Source organism: Nuphar pumila, unplaced genomic scaffold (assembly GCF_984573655.1).
Source record: "Nuphar pumila unplaced genomic scaffold, dmNupPumi1.hap1.1 HAP1_SCAFFOLD_1767, whole genome shotgun sequence".
Taxonomy (NCBI): Eukaryota; Viridiplantae; Streptophyta; class Magnoliopsida; order Nymphaeales; family Nymphaeaceae; genus Nuphar; species Nuphar pumila.
The window spans coordinates 1,248-13,848 of record NW_028323757.1 but is presented as its reverse complement, the minus strand read 5'-3'; the positions used below and the strand labels follow the sequence as shown (position 1 = coordinate 13,848).

The following is a 12,601-nucleotide window of genomic DNA, read 5'->3' as shown; positions in this document are numbered from 1 at the left end:
CCAAGGATGATGTGATTTCCTCAGGAAGACATCATCTGATTGTAATTCATAGACAGACAGGAACAAGGCCACGACAGGCCGACAAGCAACAGTAGTCTCGCACTCATTAAGTCTTTGTCTTATGTATGTTGTTGGAGATACCCCAGTTAGCACAGCTGGGTGCTGGACCAGTGTACTTCTGAGGTAAGTATCAAAACAATCTTCCTCATACACTTCCTCACACACGGTCCCTGTTTCAAAGTATAGATAAGCAGCAAGCAGTGGAGTGAAACGAGCATTGCTGCAGGAGCGCATGGAGAGCAATAAGGCGACAACACCGGTGCCGATCGAGATCTTCCAGTACAACGACTTCAAGGGACTTGCGGAGCTGAGGCGGCTGCTTGCCGAGCTGTTTGAGCGCACTACGATGCGAGGCATCGCCGTTGCACCAGACAACCTCGTCCTCTCCAGCGGCTTGGCCGGTGTCATTGACAATCTGTTCTACTGCATCGCTGATCCAGGCAACGTCTGCCTCATCCCCGCCCCGTACTACCCCATGTTCGACAAGGACCTATACATGCGAAACGAAGTGACGCCCTGGCCGGTTCACTTTGAAGAGCACTCGAATGACTTGGCCCGGCAGCTGACAGCCGCGCGGCGAGCTGTCTCACTCAAATCCAAATCCGTCCGAGGCGCTGCTGTTGACAAACCCTGACAACCCGACGGGTAAAGTCTACAGCGACGCTCAGATCCTGAGCGCGGTTCAGTGGTGTTGCGATAATGAGGTGCACTGCATCGTGGACGAGGTCTACTCGCTGTCGATGCTTGGTGCAGACAAACTGTTCCGGAGTGCCATGGTCGTTGCGTCGGAGTGGGCCGAGCAGCAGGACCCCAGGCGGCAGGAAAAAAGAAGCTTTGGCAGTATCTCCACGTACTTGTCGGGATGTCGAAGGACTTTTGCATGTCGGGTGTGGTGCATCTCACCTCGTGCATGATCCTGAGCAGAACAAGGGCGAGATTACGATTGAAAAGATGGGGCTTGCATAGTACTGGCATGCTTCTCGACTGTGTTGCCTGTTCTCTGCCGCGTGACAGTGATGCGGGTCGCTGGAAAGATGATACAGCGTGCTGTGGCTCCTTGTACCCTGAAGTATTGTCCTTTTCTGTTCTCTATGACTCCCACCTCACCTGTGTGTGTTGCAGCTCTGAGTGCCTGATTGACAGTATTTGCTGTATGCGACGACGTGTTCTATGCATGTGCAGGGTTCCGAGTTGGTGCATTGTACACTTACAACCAGGCGCTGATTAAAACCTATACCAGCATTGCCCCCTTCAACGCTGTTTCGAACCTGACTCAGTGGCACCTCCTTTGCCTTCTCAACGACGCTGATTTCATGGACGACTTCCTAGTGCATAATCAAACACAACTGGCTCAGAATTGTGCTATTCTCACCGAGGGTCTTGACAGCATGGGAGTGCCATACCATAAACCAGAGGTGCGAAGTGCCTTCTCTGTACAAAACTGGAAGGATTCCAATGGCGAATTGGCGCGGTTGTGACGCTTGCATTTCGGCATGCAATGCCTTTCTTCAAGCAGATGGGTGGACATGGCCTGTTAGTGCGGCGTGGTTGATGAACGCAAGTGACTCTAGTTGTCAAACACTTGTTCAGTGTTCAAATTTTTGTTCAAATACAACGGATGTCCCTGTGATAGACGGATGGGATCTGCTGGAATTTGGCACATCTCAATCTCAATAGCACACACCTCCTGTAGTATGTCGAATTGGACGCACAGCTGCCGTCGTGAATTTTCTCACCTGGATGTGCGCAGGGACATGCATGCCCCTGCCAACGTAAGGAGTGACTAGTTGTCTCGTTCTTGTCGAGTACATTGGGCCGTAGCTTGCACAGTTGCCCTTCATACCACTGATGAATTCATGCACGATTAGGCTTTATATCTGCTATAAATATGAAACCTTTCGTGGAAATAGGATGCTTAGAATGAACCTGTCCCGTCATATGCAGGACTTCCCGATGGCCGGGATTGAGGTCATTTGCGATGTCAGCGTGGTGCATCATTTCTGATGTCTCCAGCATACGGTGGTGAAAACACATAGGGTTTCTGCTTTCAGTTTTCATCAATGTTGCTTTTCTTGCCGCAAAAGCTGTCGTCGTATGCAGGCAGGCTTCTTTGTGTGGATGAACCTGAAGGATCAAGTGGGCATCCCCACATTTGAACGAGAGCGCGAGGTGTTGGACACAATGTTCCAGACAGAGAAGATATTCGTGGTCAATGGCGAAGCGTGCCATGCAGCAACCCCGGGCTTCTACCGCGTGTGCTTTGCCGCGCATTCCCCGGACGGCATCAGGACGCTAGTACAACGGCTTCGGCAGTTCATTGAGAGATACAAGATTACCACAGCGCGTCAAAACTGGGATACGCAAAACTTCATGTTTGCTGGCGGTTTTGGAAGCCGCAGACAATAGCGATGGCTGTGTTTCAAGAACCACCAGCGGACATGACGTTTTTGCACACCGTAACAATACCCACACATGGGCGAGCTATTTGGGAACCTGACATCACTTTTAGGCATACTCCCTACCAGCAAACCTGACCATTCGACAAATTTCCCTATGTAATACTGGTGCCGAGTCCAAAAGCGTGACTGTGACCGCCCATTTGTTGGTATTGTTACGGTATCCCAGTGTTGTTGTGCCGTGGAAATATTGGATCTCTCAATGAACTGCTGAACTCTATGTACTACTAACGTCCTGCTTAGCTAGGCTGATGTCTGCTGTGTCCAAACCAACAGCAAATGTAAGGCTTCGTGGATTTAATGTTGGTGTGTCTTCTAAAATTTCTTGCTTTGTTCGGAACATCACAAAACTTGCAGGGATCGCATATAAAGTGATATGGTTGCACTCGTCTTGTAGAGAGGAGCTCGAATCCGTCGATTTTCGCCAATTTGGCTCGCAGACACTTTCCGTAATGAAGATAACAATCATGTCCTTTTTCTTTTCTTTTGTTCGTCTTTCGGTAGCCTTTCCTAGATTTGCCGGCCCTGTCGCTTGTAACACACAATCATGTCTCGGCTGGGTGCAACATCCGCTCGTGTCTCGTCGCCTTACCGCTTGTACCTCCATCTGCATCAGAAGGTACAATTTGCACCTCATACCACTTGCGCTACGATGCACTGATCGTCCTCTTTCCATGGACACCTTGAAATAAAGCTTTACCAGGTAAGGCACTTTGGACATGAGAACAGTACCACGGGTATTTTTGTTACTTGTGACCATCAGTGGGACACAAATTGAACAAATTGGCTGGTAGGGAAGCAGGCAGGGGAGTCGACATTTACGGACAGGATGATGGGGAAATGTTGTCACCAAGATCAATTCCACACGGCCTAAGAAGTGAATACCAGTCCTAGACATGTGGATGCTCTGGGAGATAGACTGACTACATCGCCTTCACGCATGATATGTCAGCATTGCGAAGTACAACTATGTGCCTGTTGAACAAATGAATAAAATGACTTTGCCAGCCAAATGAAGGCAGCTTTGACATCGGGACCAGACAGCTACCGGTAGAGCTGATGGAGGGATGCAGCATCCCCCAAAGGAGAACGCTGCCAGACGTTTGCGAAACAGCTGATTGATGAGATGGCAGTGGGGATCAAGGTCCAAAAAGTTTTCCGACATGCCATCTTCCGCCTATTGTTTACTTTTTTGATAGTGTAAGAGTCAGTTGTTCATCTGCTGATCGAAGAGTTCAAAGTTGAATTAAACAACTCGCAGGGCACGGCAAATAGGACAAGGGACCCACAGCGTCACCATATGAAAATGCACAGTCCCAGCCCAAAGCATGCAGTAAACTCTGGAGTAGCTGATGCTGTGAGCGCTTGTGCATTTGTTTGGCAGCCGCAAAGCCCTCCCCTGCACAGCCAAGTTCGACGATGTGCACAATTTTAGCACCTTAAGCGTGCCATGTGGGCTCCATCAATTGGCGGGAGGTGAAACGCCGGCAATGAGAGCACGGCCGTTGTGCCAGTTGACATGTTCACTTGTAGTACTGCAATCATCATACCAATCCACCATCTCCCCAGGTGCCTGCTCTCGCCCTCGATAGTTACATCGTTACAAACCTTCACTTCTCTGGCATGATTATATTTATATTGCTATGAACGTTGCCAAAGGCGGGCGGAGTCCGCAAGGCACCATTCAGCTGATACTGTGGCAATCTATTGTAAGCCCTAGTCTAGTCTAGGGACAGTGATAATGACAGAGCGGCTCGAACACAAATCTACTCAGGTGATAAACGGGATGCTCGCATCCTAAAAACAAACAAAAATTAGGATGATGTCTGTCGATACATCACGGTGATAGACGTTGCCAGTGCCGCCCTTGCATGCACAGTGTTTGTGTGTGTCTCTCAGAAACTCAGATCGTCTTCCGTCAATGCCGGTACAGCTCCAGCATCTCTCACTGGAAAGGATCTGACTGTGTTCTCAATGACCGGGCTGGCAAGAGTCAGGAGGAAAACAGCGCTTCCGACGCATGCTGCAACCAGGCCAACCTGCGCCACCCATGCCTCACTTACGTACGGAAATCACCAGAGAAAAAGAAAGCAACCATCGTTGCAGATGCAGGTAAATCTACAATGAATGACGCACAACGTGGGAGGGAATTCAGGTCAGTCTGATGGGAGGAGGGTTCGTTCCAGTCCGACCTGATGGCCATCTGCTCTCAAGGAAACTAGGACATCCTCAAACCGTATGATAATAAGTGAGCGCCGCTTCTTCTGCGTCCGTGCATTCAAGGATCCTTACCTGCAAAGCCATGCCGACTGCCTCCGAATCCCACATGTCTGGCTCGCGAGTATCGTACTGATCCTTTGTGTCATCTGTTGCAGTAGCAATGGTATAAGACCTCATCTTTGTCGAATGAACCTGCACACATGCGCACGGAGAGGTGAGCTACCGATCACGTACGAGCAGCCACGAACCCTATAGCTGCCGTGGCTTTCAGTCAGCCACCACAACCCGGAAATTTCTCATCCAACGTTGAAATAGCCACCTCCACGGATTTTTACACACCTGCAAGGGACGTGGATATTGAGGCACGCGTTGATATGGCCTGCTTGTGCACACTAGCCAGGTAAGGCATCGTGATTCGCTACGTGTACACGACATGGCCTTCATCGGAAAAAGCTGCGAACAATAAAAAGGGTTTGAAATGATTCTTATGGAGTTGGAAACGGATACAGGCATCGCATACCAAGGTGTCAAGCAGGTGATGTGTGTATTGTAAGAAATGAGCGGCTCGAAATGCGGCCTAGACTCTGCAATGTGAGTGAATGTGTCTATGGTTTACAACACTGTGGGCTTTCATGCATTTCGAGTCTAGGACGGATACACAGGGTTCCCTCATAGTGAATTCCGACTGCTTGCCTTCTGCAATAGGTACCTGCCATAGGCATCATGATGCACCTTTGGTCATGTGACGCAATTCCACCGCGATGATCACCTTGGGTCACAACATGCATGCATGCACCTGTTCTAACATGAAGGCGTGAATTTGTTCACTTTCGCTTGTTCATTCCGTTGGACTCCACAATTTAACACACATGGTTCCTCGGGAGTGTGAGTGTGAATATTGCCACTTCGCCTGTTTGATTCACTCTAATCTTTTATTTGGTGGTCGGACAACGGATGTAGAGAGAAGGCTCTTACATTTGCGATCGCAGGGAACCATATCTGAAGCCACAGGCTCTGGTGAACGCATGGTGCGCATCCACTTGCTGCGCTCGACTCGTATGGTATACCTGCAGCGAGTTGTGTTTGTCTTGCTGGATTCTTAAGAAAGAACTACTCCAACAGTGAAGTCATTCTGGACACATTTACTGGCCATTGTCGCCTTGCTTGTCCCCTGTGGTTCTAGACATGTGGAGGTGTATAAACTCGTTGTCGCCAGATATGCGAAAGTCCCAGCCACACAACACGCCAAGCGCACATATTTTGTCAATCTTCCACGTATGTCGCATGAGCCGTGCGCTTGTGCCATGATTCAACTCTTTCAAGCGACAACCACCACTTCACCAGAAGGATGTGCTCGTTATCATCATATTCCGTCGTCGTTCAGGCATGTACGTGGCACTTCTTCGAACCCTCTTGTCACTCGTGTTCTTGGAATAGTAACAGGTAGCTGCTTGGTTCCAGCTTCTTGATGGCTTGCTTTTGTGCACATTTTAAATCTTATTCGGTCTCGACGAGGCTGGTTGTGTGATGCTTCTGAGCATTGTTGAATTGCTGTTTACGAACCTTCACCAAATGTCATCAAAACTTGTTGCGATATTCGTGAAGAGGGTGGTTCTGGTTTCGACGTTGCATGTCTGTGTCGGTTGTGCTGGGCATTTGGTACTGTTTGCAAGTGATGCAGATCACTGCGTCGAAACGCGTTCAGATGCGCTTGTCGCATTTCGACTACCCTTTGTCGTCTCAGTCGTCTGAAATTTCACTGCCTGTACCTCAATCAACCAGGCAGCCTGGCAGGCCCCAGCCGATGGCCCACCTTGTATTACGTGTCCATTACGTGAGATTGGATGGCGGAATGCAAAGCTCCGGTTCACCATAGTGTTTTCTGACCTGAGACTGACCGCTGTCTCTCCCGTTTCTTTTTTACTATTGATTTTTGGCCCAGGTACCTTCTTTTTGTCATTCGGTTGTCACCGTTCTTAGTATCACCATTTCACGAGTCAACCCTGTTCAGCATGAAAACGCGTTGGGTACCTCTAGCAGTCAGGTTTTTTGAGCACATGACTCCATATTTGGTGTCAGTTGTGTGGTCCGATTGATCCAAACCAGATGTGAATTGCAATCAAGTGAGTTTGGTGACTTGGCGACTTCTTTCAAAGAACTTATGTTTTGGGGTTTGCATGTTGGTCACAGTCTGACTCTTGAGCGCCTGCGACGCCTTGACAAGGCCTTTCGGTCACCTATGTCAGACTTTATGCCATGCACCGACTTCTTACGCTCCGCGTGAAGAGATGTTGTGACTTGTTATATGCACATGCTTGTTGAAAGCAGCCTTCTGACTTATTTCGTTTTTGTGCCTGTTAATGAGCAACCGTCGTGTTGCACGGTTGATTTACTACTGTTCACAGCGAGTCAAGTCACATAACATTGCAATGAGGACATCGACGTGTGAAAGCACGTGATGGAAGGGATCTGGGTATGTTCATCATGCCAGTAGAACTGTTGTTCTGCACCTTTTCTGTGCGGGTATTTCATGAACGTTGTCATAACGCTTCAAGGGCTGGAGGCAAGCACCATAAGATCGAAGGGAAGTACTAGCCCATTTTCCTTCGTGTAGTACTGCTGAATCGAATGCTTAGAGTGTCTGCTGCATTGCAATCGCCGTGCAACATGATTGTGGTGTGCGTGACTTCAGGGTTCATGGTGTTGAGCGCGACGCGAGCCGTTTTTGTTCCATGCTGTTGAACGCACTTGCTATTCTAATGTCCTTGCTAAGAAAACCGCAGAGTGCAAAGACACTGTCCTGCTTCTCATTGTGGTTGTTAGGAGTTGCAAACGAGCGCCCGCCACCAAGCAACGACGTCGCACTAAGAACCTGCGTAGCTCGCACACACCACAGCGCCACGGCAACTTGCCCGCCACCACGTATGCACACAAATCGAAAGATACGACACGCTTTTGTTTTTGACGAGTTCAAGATGTGTTGTTCAAGCCGGTCGCGTCGTAATCATGTCCATCAGCGTTTTCGTGGCAGGACGCAGACAGCAGAGGTAATGGAGGCATAAGTGTAGGATGGTTCGCCATCAATCGGCACAAGGCCGATGCGAAAGTTGCCACGGACATGATTTAAGCTCGTGTGTATCGGCACTGCTATTCGCTGCTTGGGTCCTCGAGTGAGGGCTGTTATAACGGATAGGGTGTAAGGCTGCTGTGATGAGCAACAGTACATAGATCACCTGTGCTATCGATGTTGAAGCGCGTATTGCGCCCTTTTAAAAGGTTGTGAAGCTCTGCATTTGCTTGAGGGGCCTCGCCTCCCATGTGGGCCAGATGCTGAATGTCCTCTGCTACTCCCTCTGTGCAGTGGTCAAGGAAACAATTCGCTCAAATTGCATAGCAAAGTGGCACAAACGCCTTCACGGTGTTGCATAAGAAAGAATAATAACTAATCGGACAAGGTGAGTGGAGTGAGCACCCACTCGGCTTGAAGGGCCCAAGGAGGACGTGGCTATCTGCACTCGCCAGACTGTCCTCTCTGACCCGTTTGTTGCCTATGCAGAGAGGGCTGCCTGAGTCGTGCATGGCTGTCATATGATACCTGCCTGAGTTATTCCAGCAACACTGACCACGACCAAACTTTGAACCCTTCCGGTCACGTACGAGGGCACTTGTACTGAAGGACAGTGCTCGCTCCAATCCCCTTGCACGGCAGGCTTGAGTGTGCCCAGCAGCAGCGTTGCAGCCCGATTTAAATGGAGCCAGCAGCCATGGATGGGAGCCTCTCGTGCGTCGATGCTCCTGCGCAAGCTGCAAAGGCAGGCAACGACAGTGATGCGTGCGAAGCTGCCGAAGCGCTTCTGTCCCTTGCAGTTGGCCAGAAGACAAAGCCTCCTATACTTTTCAGCAATGCTCCACGTACAGATTGCCCACAATCAACAGGTGAGATCTGCTGTCATACCCCTGTGGTCCGGGAGTGGTCAACAAGAAACCTCGTGGGTCTTGTTGTCGGTGACTGGCACACCAAACATGCGACCCATCACGAGTAGCATGGACCGTGGCGTGGCACTGTGCTGTGATTTGTTTCTGGCGGATGATTGGTAGTTCTCTGACATAGAAGGTGGGGTGGTGGAAAGTGACGTGACTTTGTTCCCAATGCCTGGCTTATGCCAACTGCAGGCACGAGCTGAGTGACACACCCGGTCCATGGGCTGTGCTGTGCATGTCGTTCGATGTGCCGACGTTGCGGCGTCGTTTCGTGCAGGCACGGCGCGCAAGCGAACGCGAAGCTTAGAGGAAGTCATGGGCATGGCCGTGGAAGCGCCGTTGTCATCGCTCCCAAAAAGGCACCAGCCGCAGGAGGGTCGCCGCCAGGAGCGGGCGTCCGCGGCTGCCATGCCTGGCAGCGTGTTCTCTCCCACCAGCTCCGTCGAGAGCCAGGGCAGGAACAGCGTATCCTCCCAGGGCACTCGCAGCATCTCTCCCCGCCGCCAAGGCCCCGGCCGCGCGTCTGCAGCCGCCCCTGCAGACCACCGCCCCCCCCTTAACGGCACCTCGCCAGGGTACAGTCGCGAAGCGTACAGCGCCTCGCACTCCAAGCCAGCCGCTAGCATCTCGCAGTTGGCCGATGCCTTGCCAGCAACGCTTCTAAATGACCCAAAGCTTTCCCCTCTGCTCACAATGCTGCGCAATGCGGTCATGTCCGAACACGAGCGCCAGCAAGATCAGGACAGCAGCCTCAAGGCCTCCGCAGGCAGCCCCATCACCAAAGCGCTGTCCGATGCGTTGAAATTGGCGCAGGCAGTGCTTCAGACGGAGGCCAATGATCGCGAAGCACAGCCACCACCCGCCCGCAGCGATGTGCGCACAAACGTGCGCACAAACGGACACGCGGAGCTCAAGCGTAGCGCCTCGGCAAGGGCGCACAAGGACAGCCCGATGGCGCGCTCTGATGCGCTCCAGGAGAGCTCCTCCATGAGCATGCTCCTCCTGATGGCCGACCGCACGCGCGGTGTCAGCGAGAGCACGTACCGTCCTCGAGCGCCCATTCTTGCGTCGGGCAGCCTGCAAAGCCAGAGCCTGTCCGGCCGCTTCTCGCAGGACCTCAGCGGCGAAACCGCCTCCCTCAAGGCGCCCTCCAGGGCCGCCCCAACCGTCACAGAGGACTCGAAGCCACACCCCATGGCACCCCCTCTCAGCAAGGTCCTGAGCAGCGGCCGCTCCCTCGCTGCAAGCTACAGTCAGGCGATGCTCTCAAAGCAGGTACAGTCGCCGACTGCTCCGCACATGGCTAAGACCACAAGCATGGCCCGTTCCGCCGGCTCCAGCTACTGCCAGTATGCACCCCCCAGCAAGTCTTCGCCGCTGGTGCACTCCTCAAGCGCAGGGCGCTCTCTGACGTCCAGCTACAGCCAGGCGATGACGTCGAGGACGCCCTTGCCTCCCTTGCCGCCGATGTCCGACCGTCCCCAGGGCTCTGGCACGCCAAGGTCGCTGGCTGAGAATTACAAGCAGTTGATGGAGTCCAAGCGCAGCTCTGCGGCGATGCAGGGGCAGCTGGGGCAGAGCCTTCGCTCGGCTTTCTCTGACCAGAGCTGCCTTGGCTCCAAGCTTTCAGCGTCCAACCTTTCATGCATGCTTGCAAAGGTCTCGAGCAGCACCAACCCCGCGCTTGCGCAGGCGCTCGCAAACTCGATACTGCAGGAGAGCGTTCGGGCAGGCGAAACGCCTCGTTCAGAGCTGGCGAACCGGCTCTCTCTCTCAGTCACTGAGCGCCTGGCGGCAGGGGAAGAGTCTCGCCGTAACAGCGACGGCTTGCACCAGCTGTCGCGCCCAGGCCACCCCACCGACCGTTACACCCCGCACAGCAGCCTGCAGCAGGCGCATTCACTCAGTGAGCAGCGCTCCCTTGGGCATTCCCCTGTGGAGATCAGCCCGCAAACCATCGCCTCTCTGCTCTTCCAGCATGCCGACCAGTCCAGGGCCAAGGCAGCTGAGCGCGACTCGCTTCAGGCCACCCTCGCCTCCGCTGGCGGCCACGCCGCGCCGAACGAGCAGTATGTTCCGATGTACGCCACGCCCGAGGGTCGCGCCTACTTCCTGCAGGTCGCGGTCCAAGTAGCTGCGGTTGCGGACAAGGTTGAGGGCGTCTCTGTGTGGAGTGACAGCCTCAAGCTTGGGGGGCAAAAAAGCTTCCGCAGCGCGATCTGCAAGATGGCGTGGTTCCTCGTGCGGAAGCGCTCACGGCTGGAGGTGCCTGCTCCCCCACCTGCCTCCCCTCTCCCCCCTCTTGTCAAGGCTGAGCCCGTTGATACTCCTGTCAGCAAACCCCATCATGCTTCGTCTGCATTCACCCTGCTGGCGGAACTTGTCAAGATGCAGCAACTGGCCGCCAAGGGTCCAACGCATGTCGGCGCCGACGCCAAGCCTGCTTCGAGGGGCACTCCGCTGCCTAACCGTGGGCTGCCCTCGAGCGCGCAAAAGCCGCAGAAACGTTACACTGACGGCACGCCGAATGGCGGCTTCGACAGCTCATCCCCAGTGGCCTTGAACGTGTAGCCCCAGTGAGGGCTGCTGCGTGTGTTCTCGTCTGGTTCTGCAACCTGAGGTGAGCTAGCTGCGCGGCACAGTTTTTGTCATGCCTCTGGTGCATCGAGCAGTTTCACTGCTGAAACAAGCCGCATCGACCAAATGCTTTCTGTAGCTCTCGTGAAGACATCTCCGACCGCCCTGAGCAGCACGCTCATTCTGACATGTACCACGCAGTTGCGATGGCTGAAATTCAAGTCATAACACCATGGTGCTGCAACTGCGGTGGTGACATCCGTCACCAGTGCCTAGCTTGCTGATTATCATAGCCAGCTCTGGCTGATCGTTGTGCTAATTGTACATTGTACTGTACCATCAGGCAGGAGGCCTGGTGGACCGGGCACCTGTGTGAGGCTGGAATATTGCCAGATTTGACAAATGAGTGAGAAGAGTGAGAAAGATTGACATGCCACGACTTGAGAAAATACACAAGCAAGTAACTGGTTCGTAATTCTGAGTCGCAAGTCATTCTCGTTAGTGCCGTTCGACCGTCCCTTGTCCTGGCGATGGTGCCCGGAGTTGCTAATGTATCGTAATTTGTCTTGCTGTCCTTATTAAGGAAGAATATAGCAAATGTGCCCACCCTTTTTCAGCTTGTTTCCACCCGTCCCAGAAGGCTGTATATCTTTTGCAACAGGTGACGCACACTGCTGAGTGCGTGCTGGGTGTGGTTTGTGGTTTTATTAGTATCTGATCTGAACAATCATCATCTTGGTATTTTCATGGTGCTGGCCTGTGGGTCGCCACTTAGCTAATGCCTTTGGCATCACAACTCCAGGTCCAGCAGCTCGTTTGAGCGAAATAGTCACGGGTGTGGGAATCCAAAATCGCTGGAGCTTTTGTTAATGCCATCTATCTACCTAGGTAGGGGCCTGGAGGGTCTCAAGCCCCTTATCAGGCGTCTCGACATCTTGCATTGCATAGAGTCAAACCGTGTTCTTTTCTTACCACCCAGGGCGTTGACAACTCAAGTGTCACGCGTTGTCCCTCTTGTATGCATGAGTGGCTCACGTCTTGAATAAGCGAAGCATCCAATGTTTCTGTTTTGAAGGCTGCTCTGCCAATGTTGCCAACTCTGCACAAGGGACGTGCTATTTCAAAGACCTCGGGAAGAATACAAGGCAACCAGCGGTGTTGTCGATGCACTATTGCAGATATAGACCAGCAATGCTCGGAAGAGGCGGCTGTTAATTTCTTGATTGCACTTGTTTTGTTCGCAATTGGCACCTTTTTAAACAAAACAAGGGCATTCCACCCATCCACACAGCCGGAAGATGTCGAGC

General features: G+C 52.5%; 1 protein-coding gene across 1 annotated transcript; it reads left to right on the top strand.

Moving 5' to 3' along the window:
* Positions 1-292: 292 nt before the first annotated feature.
* On the top strand, positions 293-694 carry LOC149809081 (1-aminocyclopropane-1-carboxylate synthase 2-like). Its single transcript, XM_089995006.1, has one exon. It carries the CDS (start codon positions 293-295, stop codon positions 692-694), a length of 402 nt encoding a protein of 133 aa, XP_089851132.1.
* The last annotated feature ends 11,907 nt before the right edge of the window (positions 695-12,601 follow it).